General features: G+C 34.4%; 1 protein-coding gene across 7 annotated transcripts in view; it reads right to left on the reverse strand.

The window, feature by feature from the left end:
* Window positions 1-16,429, reverse strand: part of CTNNA3 (catenin alpha 3) — a 1,779,313-nt gene that overhangs the window by 1,553,357 nt on the left and 209,527 nt on the right. For all 7 annotated transcript variants that reach the window (XM_021074380.1, XM_021074384.1, XM_021074383.1 and 4 more), the window contains one exon: window positions 3,928-4,047. In XM_021074380.1, coding sequence (XP_020930039.1) covers window positions 3,928-4,047 — 120 coding nt within the window. The remainder of the gene's footprint in view (window positions 1-3,927; window positions 4,048-16,429) is intronic.

Genomic DNA, 16,429 nt, shown 5'->3' on the forward strand with positions numbered 1-16,429 from the left:
CATTAGTCTCTGACATTAGGAAAAAGGAGAGATGCTTGTGCCTCAACCTAAAATATAGCCAAAGGAATAGCTGAGGTATAATCACTCACTCTTTTTAAAAGACAAATGGGAAAGAAAGGAAAAGAAAAAAGAAAGAAAAAAAGAAGTAACTAAGCTCACACTTAAGAGAGAAAGCACAATAATCCCACCCCTAGGGGGGAAAAAAAATAGAGCAAACTACTCCAGGAATATATCGAACCCACATCCCCATGGATGCCAGTCGAGTTTACTAAAATGAGGTTTAAAATGACATCGAAAGGGACAGAAAATAAGATCTAGTTAAAGGGTCCAAGAAAATACAGTCAGTTCATTGGACATCCATAATTTACGCTTAAAGTAACATTGATATTTTGTATTTGTTTAAACAAATAGATGGAAAATGAAATATGTTAGCAGAAAACCGAAATAATACATAAGGCAAGGAACAATCTGTCAGCCTTTGGCATCCAGGAAGCCTAAGAGTTAATGACTTTCCGAATTTTAAAACTGCGGTAAAACCTATCCATTTTAATTGCCTATAATCTGAGGCCAAAACTCTTGGCATGCTTCCTTGTTCAGAGTAATAACAACAACAACAGGTATTTACTGAGTATTTGCATGGATCAGATCCTGTGCTGAACACTGCAGAGGATACAGCACTGAAGGTGACAGACAAGGCCCTGTCCTTATGGAGCTTATGTTCTGTCACAAAAAGAAATGATAAATATGGTTGGAACAGGGGACAAAGCACGACTAATTCTCTGGTACAAAGAATCCTGCCTTATAAGGCAGAAGCTTTCTTGCCGAACTGCAGTTTTATAGACCTAAATCTTTTCCAGTTGGATAAACTTACCAGTGTGTGAGTATAGGTTTGGGAGAATTTACCAGGGGTAGGATAGGACATAAAAAACAAATCCCACCAGGTCAGAGAAAGGCTAACATTCTGACTCTTTAGACCCTACCTATCCAGGAAACACAACAATTCCTCTGTGGTTTTAATATAGAAAAACTTTGTTAATATTACAAAGGTCTAGGAAGCTTTGCTATAATTAGAAGCAAAAGGAAAATAAAGTTTGTCTTTTCTCTGCCACCTTCCTCATTCACTAGGTCGTCTTGTGATCCTCTCTTTTTTTTTTTCTTTTTCCATTTTGAGGTTTTTTTAATTCTTCAAAAATCAATGCTTTAACTTACTAAATGCATATAGTATAAAAACAAATTTAATTTCTCTCACTTCATCCCTCTTATATTATGCCCATAAGACCCTTTCCCTCTTTTTTCACTCTTTGGTCACTGACTTTCTTTCTATTCTACCATCCTTTTTCCGACTACTTCACTCCAACTCCTCTTTCATCTCTTCCAGATAGAAAAAAAAAAAAATGATCACTAGATATAGGAAAAGATGGAGTCGATACTGCAGGTAAGTCCATTTCATGAGAATTCGTCCTTTCAAGTTTAAAAAATTGCCTTGTGTGAATAAATTTCACTAGAACTGGAGTTACTAGATATAACACTAAGATTGCAAAAAATAAAGTTTTATACATTTTCTTAGCTTTGTCTGAAAATATAATTTCAAAACTCCTTTTGAGTTTTTGTATATATTGGAAAATGTGCATGAGAGAAAGAAAGGGCTAGAGCATTGCCCTGGTCTTCTGCCTCTCATTAGATGCCCATTTTCTTTATTTTTAATTTTTTTTTTTTTTTTGTCTTTTGTCTTTTGTCTTTTTAGAGCCTCACCCATGGCATATGGAGGTTCCCAGACTAGGGGTCTAATCAGAACCATAGCTCCCGTCCTACACCACAGCCACAGCAACACAGGATCTGAGCTGCATCTGCGACCTACAACACAGCTCATGGCAACACCATATCCTCAACCCACTAAGTAAGGCCAGGGATCGAACCCACATCCCCATGGATGCCAGTCGAGTTTACTAACTGCTGAGCCATGACAGGCTCTCCCAGACGACCATTTTCAAATAAGTCTTTAAGCCCCAGGTCTGGCTGCTTCTAAAATTGCCTTTATATGCCTAGAACCCCTCACTTAACTATCCCCTGACATGGCTCCCTGCAGGGGGATATTGGGGAGAGCTCAGTTCGGAGTCAGACTGATTTCTCTTTGAAGCCCAGCTTCATATCTTACTATCCCAGTGACTTTAAGCAAGTTTACTTAATTGTTTTAACAGTTTTCTCATCTGTAAAATGGTGCTCATAAAACCAACCTTGTTATATTGTTATAAGCATTTAATGATCCAACCCATAAATATACTAATCACACTGGGCATATAGCTGTCACTTAACAAATAGTGTGTGTGTGTATACAAACACACATGCAGTTTACCGGTCTGTCCTCAATGCCGTTCTCCCAGAGTTCTGCCCTTCCACCCTTAAAACATACACATTTTTCCAAATTCACAATCAGCTAATGTAAGAATCTAATCACTGAGAATGCACTAATGAGAAAGCATAAGAAAAGAGGACAGTCACTACTGCCTGCCAACTCAAATGCCCCTCAGTGGTAAAATATGTCTCTTGGAAACAAAATTATATTAAAAACTACATAGGACACAGCAGCGATTCACAGTATGAATTTTAAGGCGCATCATTTGAGAGCTTACTGTAATAGTTCTCAGTAACTGAGACTTTTTCTGTTACATGTGCTAATATCTAGGCCATCACTAATAAAATAAATAAATAAAACAAATGGATATTGTTTCCTTTTTCACATCAAGTACATGCTGAGATATTGCATTTGCCCCAGAATATTCCACAAAACAAATATAACTCCTAGGAAAATAAGAGCATGGGAAGGTTAAATGCCCACGCAAAGTTTGTGATAAAGCAAAGTCTAGAACACAATTCTCTTTTCAAGTCACTAATTCTAGACTATAGCACAGTTGACTTTATGAGGTGTAACTAAATATAGGAAGTACTGCTTACAAATCCCTATTCCAAAAGATCCAAAATGTGTCAATTAGACAATGGCAAAAGAGATACATTCTTTGTGACACCAACAAGAAAGTCTTAAGTAATGGGCTCAGTGCCTGGCGGTGAAGTCAGTCACTAAGTCATTTTTCTAGATTCTGTCCATCATTGAATGCATTCCCAAATTTCATGCAACCTAATTTAAACATCTAACTGGTTGTTCTGATCAGAATATTCAACCAAAGTAAAAGCATGACGATCCTGACACCTAGTGGCTGTGAAGAAACTGGAAAAGACCCAGTTTGGGGAAAGTAGCTAGCTACTATACTATGTCAGCAGCGTGTAAACACAGAGAATTTAATGATTAATGTTATAAAATACTAGTTCTAAACACAATCCCATAAAAGACTATATTGGCTCTGAGTTTATCTTTTGGTCTATGCAAAGATACTAAAAGACTTAGATTTGTAAACAATGTTTTCCTTCAACCTTGCACATTTTTACTAATTTTTACTAATCCTCAGAGATCAAACAAGAAAATTAAAGCTAAACTAAAGAAAACTGTTAGATATATTTATGACTTTCTTCTTTAGTTCTGTATGTATTTCCACATCCGTTTCTTGGTCTTGCGGTGGTTTTTCTCCACAACTATAAAAGACATCTGTTCAAACCATGTAGAAGTTCCCTTTATGCTGCTGAGGCATCCTTAGTCAAAGGGTAGTTGGACCTTCACAAACCAGCAGGAGCTTTCTTTAAGAGACGTATAAGGGCACACGTGGAAACCCCCAAAGTGCACATTTATAAAGCAAAGACCTGGTCAAATGCTGCAGGAAGCCATATGAACACAGCAGGTCAGCACCACACAGCACAACTTATTTCTGCCCTAACCATTAAAAGATAAGTCTCCCCAGACCCACCTGAACCTCTGACAGGCAGAGAGGCGAGACTACAGTGTACACATACTTCACCAAGGAGAATTCTGACTCCTACCTGCTGACGTTTGAAAGCTAAGTAGTCCAAATTTTCCAGCTCCTTCCCAAGCTTCTGGTAGGTTTTCTGGAGGTCAGATTTGTTGGAAACATTTTTAAGAGAATCAAATGTTCTTTGAAACTGAAATTGAAAACAAAAGTAAATCATTAGGATAGTGGCATATTTTTCTCAAGTTCCTAACCAATAACACAGATAAATATTTGATACTGAGCCTCAGTTTCTCCATTCATAATACAGACATAACAAATGCTAGCTAACTGCCATTCGATTAGATAATTAGGCACAATTATAAAGAATTAAAAACTGTACAATCAAGTTCAATCAACATTATTACATGAATGACAAGACTGTTTAGTCCTCATTCCAACATAAGCGCCTACTGCATTTAATTCTTAACTCTTCATGTTTTAGGATACACTGCTACTTTTAAAGGAAAAAAATGCAACGAATGTATAATTTCAAATCATAATGACACAACGTAAAGGACTTCTCACATCTCAGTTACAGAAACAAATTTATGTAAAGGTAGCCACTTGCCCTTGTGGAAGTATCTGCTTAGCAAACTTTAGCCAGTAAGAACTCTCAGATCTTATATTTTGAAAAGGAAATTAATGTTTTGATGATCAAAGCATATATAGCATGTTCAGCAAACATATATCCATTTCTGCTCTATAACAGACATGAGTTATGAAATCAGTTCTGCTAAATCAGAAGGCTTCTGTTCATTTTTAAGTCAGATACCAGATGAACACAAAGCAGACAAATTACAGTGTGTCAGAGAATACTGTTCTGCTACCAATAATTAAGCAAAAGGAGCCCACAAGAAATTGAATTCTTGGTTTATTTTAGTAAATTAGAACATACTTTAAATGATTAGTGATTGAAAATGTCAAGTAATATCATTTGCAATGCATTTGCATTTGCTCTCTCTTTATGTCATTTATTCCCCATATTCCCACTGTGTGCCATTAGATAGAGTTCCACAGATAGAAACTTCACCATCTTAAACACACCAGAATTCCACTGTGACTATGATGCTACAAGACAGGCTAATAAGATTTTACAAAATATAATTAAGTTTCCAGGGAAATGACTTGACCCTTACTATTTTAATCTCTATGGAATAAGTCATATTACAATGGCATTATACCGAATTAAATCCTCAGTTTCATGAAAGCAACATGTTTATCTCAATCCAAGGTAACAGAGGAGAAAGAGATAGGAAATGATAGTGCTAAGCTTTCACAGCGGAGCAATAAATTAAATTCCACAAATGATCTTTTAGAGACTACCATGCACAAGGCATTATGAATGAAAAACATATTTCCTTCCCTAAAGTAACTTACAGACTTGGGAAAGATACTGACATGTACTGAATACTGTCTCAGTGCCAGGTGCTTCATCCTTTCCAATTTAATCTTCACAAGAAATTCCTATTTCTCTTCCCATGCTACAAGTAAACTGAGACTCAGAAAGTTTGAACTATTTTCTTTTTCAAAAATATATAATTTTAATTCCTAAAAACAGTACAGTCATAATTTTTCTTTTATCTGGCCTTTTGTCCTAATCTGGCTTTGTCCAGGTTCCCTTGGGAATCATAAAACTTCATATTAGGCCAAATGATCTTTTTACCCAGTTTTATTGAGATATAACTAACATATAGCACTGTATACACTAAAGTATGCAGCATAATCATTTGACTTGCATACATCACGATGTGATTATCACAATAAGTCAAACATCCATCATTTCATATAGATACAAAATTAAAGAAATATTAAAAAAATATTTTTCCTTATAACAGGATTTGTACTTTCCACTTTCATATATAACATACAACATTGTTAAACATTTATCATATTGTATATCTCATTTCTAGTACTTATTGGTCTTATAATTGGAAGTTTGTGCCTTTTGACTACTTTTATCCAGTTCTCTCTCTCACCACACCCCACCTCTGGTTATCACAAATCTCATCTCTCTTTCTATGAGTTTGTTTGGTTGTTTCTGAACTATACCTGACCTACAATACTATGTTAGTTCCTGGTATACAACATAGTGATATGATATTTCTATGCATTTCAAAAAGGAACTGGCTTTTACTACGTTTGTCCTCTTTCTATTCTACCATTAACTTGAACACAAGGAAAAATAATAAATAGAGTGCAAAAAAAGAGATAAAAGCAATACGTGGTGAAGTAGAAAAAACCCATTGATACTGAGAGACTCAAGCCATATAGAAGACATGAGGGAATTTGAAGGAGTTTCAGAGCCGTAAAAGGGAACTGATGCTACCCATCAGTTTAAATATAGCCAAAGGCTGCTCATTTCCCCCCTTTGTATCACAGTAAACAAATTTCTTTTAACATAGATTTAATAATCTTTATATTAACTATTTATCATGTTGTATGATCATTTCTGTGCCTTGTCTATTTCTTAGTCCCTTCTCATAGTGTTCAAATCAAACTCATCTCAGATTTTAAGATTCTAAACACTGTAAGTAGTTTTATCTACAAACTATCCTCAGCCATTTTACGAATCAATCTGTTTACATCTAAAGAATTATCTATCCCCTGCATTTTTCTTCCCTAAGAAATATTAGCTCCAAGAAAGACACCAAAACAACTTTGGTGTCTTTCTTGGGGATGGAATTAGGTTTTTCTTTTCTTTTTTTTTTTTTTTTTAAGAGCTGCAGGTGCAGTATATGCAAGTTCCCAGACTAGGGGTTGAATTGGAGCTGCAGCTGCCAGGCTACACCACAGCCACATCAATGCCAGATCTGAACTATGTCTGTGACCTATACCATAGCTCACAGCAACCCTGGATCCTTAACTCAATGAGTGAGGCCAGGGATTGAACCTGCATCCTCATGGATATTAGTCAGGTTTGTTTCCACTGAGCCACAATGGGAACTCCTCTTTCACTTTTGATTTGTATTTTCTGGGTTATTTTCTTGGTACAGTTGAGGAATTTGGGGAAAAAATAAAATTAAGAATTGTTGATTTTATAATTAAAAGATAACCATGTTGACACAAATTTATTGAAGCAAAAAGATGTCCACTATACTCCATTAAGTGAGATAATAAGTTATAAAATGATATATGTAGCATGATCAATTTTTTATTAATGATATGCACTTCTGGATATAGAGAGATATCAAGAAATGGTCTAGAATGGCATTCACCCAACTGTTTTCATCTACCTTTGGGAGCAAGACATTGAGTACATTTTTCTTTTTGTTTAAGAGGTTTTTTTTAAACCTATATATAGTTATATATAATATGCAAATATAATGTATTTATAAGTGAATGAAATCAAGAATTGTCTTGTGTAACAAATCATATTTTCTTTAAAGAATGAAAGATACTTCAATTATAAAAAAAAAGAAATATTAGCTCTATTTCTTGAGTATTTCTTCACATTTTTTCTGTGAATTTTATGCAACTTCAATTAGGAACTTTAGGGTAAACACATTTGTAAGATTTCAAAATAAAAAACATGAAAACCAATACTTCCAGATAACACGTCCAGGGCCAGTGAAGAAAGGGTGAAAATCTATGAACACTTCATCCGCACAAGTTGTTTTCATTAAAGGTCAGAGTTTACATAATGTGGAAGTTTTAGCTTAAACTTTCATTATCAGGACTTATATCCTCCAACTGTTGATACAAAATAGTTCAAAGTATTTTAACTATAATTCATTCATTTAAATATTTTTTTCCACTTACAACAAATAATTCTCAAGAAGAGGTCATACAAAAATCTAATGTTACTTTAATTTAGCTCCATATTGAATACACCCCATTCCCATCTGCTCACACATCCACTTAAAGATGTGAAAGAGTAAAATCAATAATTTTATTTGCAGGTAAAGCTGAAGCATAGATAAAAATAAGACAAAGGTTAAGGTGAGATTTAGATTTTACTTAAAGAGATCTGAGGTTGTCTTAAAGTGAACATTTTTTTATACCAGTAGGCTACTGTGCTTGACCATTGAAACAGACCTCTTGAAACTTCCTATGTTAGCTCAGGGCACTGTAACTCCACTGTATTGATGGTTTCTCAAAATAAATGATCTCTCAGTTGAAATTGGGAAAGGAAACACAATTAATCGAAGAGATTTTCATATTCCTGGATTTTACTTGTTCAAAGTTTTGGGTGAGAATTTTAAAGGAACCAAGAATCACAAACTAATTTGTTGAACATTGAATTTATCCTGTGTTAATATTTTAACTCATTGAAAACAAAATTCAAACTTTTTTTTAAAACGCCCAATGAATAAATTTGAACCCAAGACAAATCTAGGTATATTCTAAAACTGTCCGAACTGAATAATAAAATGGTCTCTGAACTGAGAAACAAATCCAAATTCTGTCCTATTTGACTACCTTACGAAATTTCACACAACTGACAAGAATAAGATGCAAACAGTATCTCTAAGCCCAAAAGGTGAGTGTTGTATAAAAGCATTGTAAACACACCAATGGTGTTTTCTCATCAAATTCCTTGATGGTCAGAAATGGAAATAATAGTAATCTGCAAAATAAAACAACAGAGATCATGATTGCTCATCTCCCATTAAAATAAATGAAAATCTGTTTTGCAGAAAAGGGAAGCATGAGCAAGGCAGAAGGGAAAATATCTAGTTTGACTCAGCATTCCCTCTTCCCAAATCCTCCTTTTACTGACAACATATTTTTAAATAAATCTAAGTCAATGTTTTATACAAACTACACATTCAATGAGTTCATGAAAATTATGTAGATTCATGGAGTAATTTGAGAAAGAGGACAAGAAGAAACCAGCTGAAGCAGCAGGAAAAAAAACACAGCCAGGCCTCTGGCAAGTAAAGCTTCCCCAGCTCTCACTCCCAGTGCCTTGGCTTCCTCTTATAGTCAGATCAATAGAATCAAATAATTCTGCAGCTCCAGCAGCCTACTAATTCTTATAATTAAAAAATATTGAGTAGCATCACTCCAAAGAACAACCAACGCAACAGTTGTCATTTTGCCTTATTTAATATTTTGTGCATTTGTAAAACTTGCTGGGGGTTATCTGTAACATAAAAAAAAATTCCATACAGCATTATATATACAAAAGAGTATCCAATAAGTACCTGATTGAAAGCACTGAATTGCCAAGTGTGATCTTAGTGTCCCTGAGATGTCAGTGTGAAATAGTGCCAAAAGATTCTGGAAACTAAAGCAGGAGGAGGAATGATCAAATAATATGTCAATGCCCTATAAATATTAATGTTTAGAGTAAAAAGAAATTGTTTTAAGCATAAGAAATTGCTAGTCCACCTTACTTAAATAGGGCAACTACAGAGCAACTAAAATGAAGTATTATTGAGAAAAAAATTCCTTCATTTTCTGAGCTTAATCCATTGACTTTCACACATATTTTCCATTTACCATTACAGAATGGTAATACCACTTATGAAAAGGAAGTTTACAGCTGAAGCAGAAAATGAACAGACACATATAATCTCAAGCGATTTTTTTTTTACTGTAAGGAATGATAACCAAAGTTAAATTAAGAACATAGAACAAAATTGGGCTTGAAATCTAAATTAGAAATAGTCCTATGAAGTTGAAAGAGCATTGGTCTTAAAATCTGGGTTCAACTCCTTGCTATGTCATTTGATAATTTCCATACTCTTTTGGTCGTCACTACAATTCCAATTCTTGATTGTGTTATCCATAAAACGGGAGAAATTGCCCTTGCCTGTCTGCTTTATAAGGCTGCTGTGAAATAAATCCATTTGGGAAAAATGAAAGACATTCATTCAACAAATATTTAACACCAACATGCCAGCCATGCAGGAAATGGAGGAAAACAAAAAAGAAAGAGCTCTTATCATAAAGAAGATATTATCTAGCTTTATAGATTACTGCTTTATAAGTTTTAAAGTTCCATAAAATTCTAACAGACCACTGTCATTAAATTTATGACCATTCAGTAATGAATGAGGATTGAACAAAAGAGTATTCAATATTTATTGAGCATCTCTAAGCAAGGCACTTTTTAAGAGAAATAGAAAGATACATTTATTTCGATTTTTTCTTCAACATTACTGCAAAATTTATTTTACTTGTTTATTTTCTTCTATTTTATTACAGCAGAGCACTTAACATGAGACATATGGTCCTAAAAATTTTAAGTATACAGTACTCAAAAAAATTGTCTATAGGTACAGTGTTCTACATGAGATCTCTAGATTATTCATCTCACTTAACTGAAACTTTATGCCCACTAATTCTCCACGCCCTTTTCCTTTACCTCCTGGAAATGACCATTCCATTCTTTGATTCTATGATTTTTTAATGTTTTAGATATCTTATAGAAGTGCAGTCATGCAGTATTTACCTTTCTGTGACTGGTTTAGTTTATTTGCCATAATATCCTCATCCATGTTGTAGAATTTCCTTCCCTTTTAAGACCGAACAGTATTTCATTGTGCATATATACATTTCTTTATCCATTCATTTGTCAATGTTGTTTCCTCATCTTGACTATAGTGAATGGTGCTGTGAAGAACATGGGAGTGCTAATATCCCTCTAGGAATTTATATATTTCTTATAGGTATTGTTTTTGGCATACAATATTCATAATAAGTCTCTTACAATCTTCTTACTCCTGTGGCATCAGATGCAATGTCTCCTCTTTCGTTTCTAACTTTGAGTCTTCTCTATTTTTTTCTTGGTTAATCTAGCTAAGGTTTGTCAATGTTGTTTATCTTCAAAAAACCAACTCTTCCTGTTGGGTTTTTTCTCTTATTTTCCTATATTCTATTTCACTTATTTCTGCTCTAATGTTTATAATTTCCTTTTTTTTCTCCTTTTTCCATCTTTGGGCTTCTTTTCTAGCTCTTTGAGATAATAAAGTTCTTTACTTGAGATCTTTCTTCTTTTTTAAGGCAGGGATTTACCTCTCTGAACTTTCCTCTTAGTACTACTTTTGCCACATCCTATAAGTTTGGTATGTTTTCATTTTCATTTGTTTCAAGGAATCTTCTAATTTCCTTCCTGATTTCAACTTTGACATAAACACTCCAAATGTCTGTTGTATAATTTCCACATATTTGTAAATTTTCCAAATTTCCTTCTGCTATTGATTTCTACTTTCACTCCATTGTGGTCAGAAAAGATCCTTGATATCAATTCAATCTTAAGACTTTTTTTGTGACCTAAAATGGTATCTATCCTAGAGAAAGAATTGTGTGCATATGAGAAGACTGTGTATTCTGCTAATGTTGGGTGGAATGTTCTGTATATGTCTGTTAGGTTCGTTTCATCTATAGGGTTGATCAGGTCTTCTGTTTCCCTAATGATCTTCTGTCTAGATGTTCTATCCATTATTCACCTGTTGTACTGATATCTATTTCTCCCTTTAGTCTATCAATGTTTGCTTTATACATTTAGGTTCTCTAATGTTGGGTCACATATATTTATAATTGTTACATCTTCCTGGTGATTTTACCCTTTCATCATCATATAATGTCCTGTTTCTTTTGATAGTTTTTGATATCAAGTTCATTTTGTTTAAGTATAGCCCCTGCTCTCTTTTAGTTATATTTGCATGGAATATATTTTTCCATCCCTTCATTTTCAGCCTCCACATGTCCTTAAATCTAAAGGGGTTGTTTTGCTTCATTTTTGCAGCATCCATAAGTTCCTAGGCTAGGGATCAAACCTGAGTCACAGCAATAACCTGAGCCCCAGCAGTGACAATGCTAAGTCTTTAAGACTAGACTACCAGGGAACTCCTAAAGTAAGTTTCTTTTACATAGCATATAGTTGGGTCTCCTTTCTTTTATCCATTCAGCCATTTTGTGCCCTTTTATTGAGAAGTTTAATTCATTTACATTTAAAATAATTATTGATAGGGAAGGATTTACTATTGCCATTTCATCAGTAGCTTCTGTTAATTTTTTTTTAATTAAAGTATAGTTGACTTTTTTGTTAGTATTTTAGGATTTTTCTTCCATCTTTTTCTCTCTTGCTGTCTTGATTTTTTTCGTCTTTTTTTTTTTTTTTTTTTTTTTTGGCAGTCGGTGGGGACATTCATGGCATATGGAAGTTCCCAGGCTAGGGGTCAAATCTGAGTTGTAGCCGTCTGCCTACAACACAGCCACAGCAACACAAGATCTGAGCCACATCTGAAACCTACACCACAGCTCATGGCAAAGCCAGATCCTTAACCCACTGAGCAGGGGCCAAGAATCCAAGTCCTCTTGGATGCTAGGTTCATTACCACTGAGCCAAAACAGGAACTCCCAATTTTTTTATTGATAAGCTTTGATTTTTTTTTGTAACTTCTATGTTTTTGTGTGTGTGTGTGGTCATCTTGAGGTCTGCATAAAATATAATTCTAAAAATCTGTTGGGGGAGGAGTTATTTTGTTGTTGTTTGCTTTTTAGGGCTGCAGGTGCAGCATATGGAATTTCCCAGGCTAGGGGCCGAATTGGAAGTACAGCTGCTGACCTACACTGCAACAACACAGGATCTGAGCTGCATCTCCAACCTACACCAGAGCTTATGGCAATTCTGTGGCCTTAACCCAAGGTCAGGGATCAAACCCACATCCTTGTGGTTACTAGTCAGGTTCATTTCCACTGAGCTGAAACCATCTGTTTTAAGCCAATAATATCTTAAGTTTAATCACTTACAAAAACTCTATACTTTTGCTTCTCTTATACACAGTTATTGTTCTCCCAATTTACATCTATTCATATTGTATGTTTTACCATATTTTTAGTCATAGCTGTTTTAAATACTTATGTCTTTTAACTTTGATACTAGAAGTAAAAGTGATTTCTTACTACATTACAGTAATATAGTAACCTGTATTTGTCTATATATTTACCATTACCAAAGTTTCAAACTTTGTTATGCTATCATGTTGCTGTTTCAAATATTTTCATTTCAACTGAAGTACTCCCTCTAGCTCTTCTTCTAAGCCAGGTTGAGTGGTGATGAACTCCTTCAGCTTTTGTTTGGGAAACTCTTTATCTCAGTTTTTGAAAATGAGTTTTGCTGGGTATAGTATTCTTGGATGTTTTTTTTTTTCTTTCAGCACTTTGCATCTATCATCCCACTACCTCTAGCCTGCTAAGTTTCTGCTAAAAAATCCACTGATAACCTTACAGGGGGTCCATTGTATGTAATGGTCACTTTTCTCCAGTTCAATGCTTTTCACTCCCTTTTTGTATTTGATTTTTGATAGCTGAGTAGTCCCCCCTTATCTTCAGGGATACATTCCCAGACCCTCAGAAGATACCTGAAACCATGGATAATACCAAATCACAAATATAGTGTTTTTCTTATAGTAATGGGCAGGTAGCATATACAGTATGGATACATTGGACAAAGGGATGAGTCCCATCCCAAACAGGAAAGAGCAGGATAGTATGAGATTTCATCATGCTACATAGAACAGCATGCAATTTAAAATGTATGAATTGTTTATTTCTGGTATTTACCATTTAATATCTTTCGACCACAGTTGACCATGGATAACTGAAACCAAGGAAAGCAAAGCTACAGATAAAGGATACTACTGTATCATATGTCTCAGTATAAATTTCTTTGGCTTCATCTTTTAGGCTACTTATATCTCAATGTGCATTTCTATCCCCAGATTTGAGATGTTTCCAGTGACTATTTCTTTGAATAAGCTTTCTCATCCTTTTTCTCTCTCTCCCTTTTCTCTTTCTGGGACTACCATAATGCATATATTGATCTGTTAAATTGTATCTCAGAAATCCTTTAGCTTTCTCCCTCTTTTCATTTCTTTTTGCTACTCTGACTAAATTTTTCCCAGTGGTCTATCTTCAAGTTCATTGATCCTTTCTTCTGTTTGATCTAGTCCACTATTGAGTTTTTCACTGTTACATTCTTTAGCTCCATGATTTCTGTTTGGTACTTACATTTTTTATCTCTTTGTTGAAATTCTAATTTTGTATATGCATTGTTCTTTTGGCCTCAGTGAGCATCTTTATGACTATTATTTTGAATTGTCAGGTAAATCATAGAACTGTTTCATTAGGGTTAATTTCTAGAAATTCATCTTATCATTTGTTTGAAATATTTTTGCCTGATTCTTCATTTTTTTTTAACTGTGTTGTCTACATATTTGACAAAGCAGTCAACTTTCCTAGTCTTTGCAGGCTGGCTTTATACAGAAGATCTCCCACCAATCATTTGGGCTTCTACCAACACTCACCTCTTAGGGAGAAATAGGCTGCTACAGTTTTTGTCTACTTACTCTGTGCTGATCCAGAGGGGGCAGGGAGCTTTATTAAATAATATTAAAAATGTATTTGACATAAGAAGTTATTAAATAGAGGAGCCATGTCCTATAATAAACCTATAACTGGTTTATTTCCTAATCAAAAGGGACAAATATTTCCACTTAAAAAAAAAACTGGCTATGGTATAACAAATGCAAAAAGCCATAAAAGTTAATTCAACTTAGGAGTCAAATTTATTTCCCTTCATCTTTAGGAATGAGGATAATATTGCACTGCAAGAGTCAGAAAATGGGAGCAAGGTACCATGGTGGAAAAAGGTAAGACAAAGAAAGGAAGGAAGATAAAAGAAAATTCATACCCAATTTTACCAGTGAATTTATATATTATTATATCATTTAATCTACACAAGGCCCTTAGAGTATTCAGAGTAAGTTTTAGTATCTTTACAGCTCAGAAGAAGAAACTAGGGCTCAGAGATTTTTAATTTTCCCAAGGTCGCCCAGTTAATCCACAACAGACAATGATTCAAGTAAGGTTTCCCTGCTGCCAAAAGTCATGTGTTCTCTCCACATTGTCCTAGTTCCTAAAGAAAGAAAGAGATCTGCAAGCCAATATTCTCTCAAAGAAAACTGACCCTTATAAAATTCATATGCCAATAAGATAGAATGTGTGATCTCAAGATGCGTAAATAGTCCAAAAAAGTTCAAAAAACTTGAACACCAGAGATAAATTTTTTAACTTAAATTCCCATAGGAAATTATGAGCAATGTCAGTAATAAAGCCAAATTGCCTTTCCATGTTTCTACAATTAATTACATAGGAAAATATCATCACATTTTTCTCTGTCCTCTCTTACCTTTGATTTGGACCTATTTCCCCCAGAAGAAAACAGGTACTTCCTTAAAGAACTAGATAAAGAAGTAGAGTACAATCTTATTTACCTGACTTTTAAAAGCAAATATACCTTAATATGAATGAAGAATTCTGTTATTTGGAAAAGATTATAATAAGGAAGAAAAGAGTAAGGCCACTTAAGGAAACATTGTGATAATAGAGGAATTCTTTATATAAAGAATTCAATAAAGAATCCTAAAAATATATCAGGGATTACAATGAAGAATAAATACAAAAGAATAAATATTTTTAAAAAGATGAAGAATAAATAACAAAAAATGTAGCAGGGATTTTTGTTTGAGCATAGAGCCCAAAAAGAGCAGAAGCTTGCATAAAACAAGGTAAGACTGTACTTCATCCATCATACTCAAAATCAGGAAAACAAACTTAAAAATAATCCACTGCTTTTGAAAGAAGAATGTGTATCATGAACAAGAAATAGGTATCTTCAAAGCTGATGCCCTCCACACACACACAAAAAAAAAATTTATAGATTATTTTATAATAGGATGGGGTGTGTTTGTGTGTGTTTATAAGACAGATGATTATAAAATTCTTAGGCAAGGAATTGTTTATATTGAGGAAAATACCTTCAGGTGTAATTTAAGGTGGATAGTGATATCTGAGGACACAAATTAGCAGAGGCCAAGTTAATAGTGACTTGACAGAATATCTTACTGCATAAGGATGTGAAGAAAAACAAAGGACAATAGGTAGGGAGAAAGGAGGGGGAATGACAATAAGATGAAGTTGCTAACGGTTTCTAATATACAAATTGAAATCATTTAGCATATTTTGTTACACTACCGAACCCTCTCCCTTCCATCCTTCCAAGTTTCTAACAGGTTTGCCATATACATAAATATGCCTTGTATAGGAGTGCATGTGTGTGTTGTGTGTGTGTGTGTGTGTGTTTGTGTGTGTGTGTGTGTGTGTGTTAAGTGGGGAAAGGGTCAGCTTCTAATGATTAATTAACAAATTATACAATAAAGGTAGGGGAAAAAATTTATAAACTAAAGTAATTCTATGGAAGCAACAACTTGGAGCCAGAGGTGACCTTGAGAATATGAGCCTGAGAGAATTTGCAGAAATCTTGGGGAGAACCTTGTAATTGACAGGACATGAAATGAGGGTTCAAAATCTTAAGGGCAAGGAGATCCCAGCAAACAAGTGGTTTACAACCATAAGTACGTAGAATGTTATTGAAAAGTGAAGGTCAAGTAAGAAAGAAAGAAAGAAAGAAAAGGAATAAAATCAAGCAGGCAACAGTCACTCAGAGCTCTTAAGGGGTTATTAAAAATAAGTCCTGACAAACTAACCTCATTTCCTTTATAACTGGGGTTACTAGCCAG

The sequence above is a fragment of the Sus scrofa genome, chromosome 14, assembly GCF_000003025.6.
Source record: "Sus scrofa isolate TJ Tabasco breed Duroc chromosome 14, Sscrofa11.1, whole genome shotgun sequence".
NCBI classification, from domain to species: Eukaryota; Metazoa; Chordata; class Mammalia; order Artiodactyla; family Suidae; genus Sus; species Sus scrofa.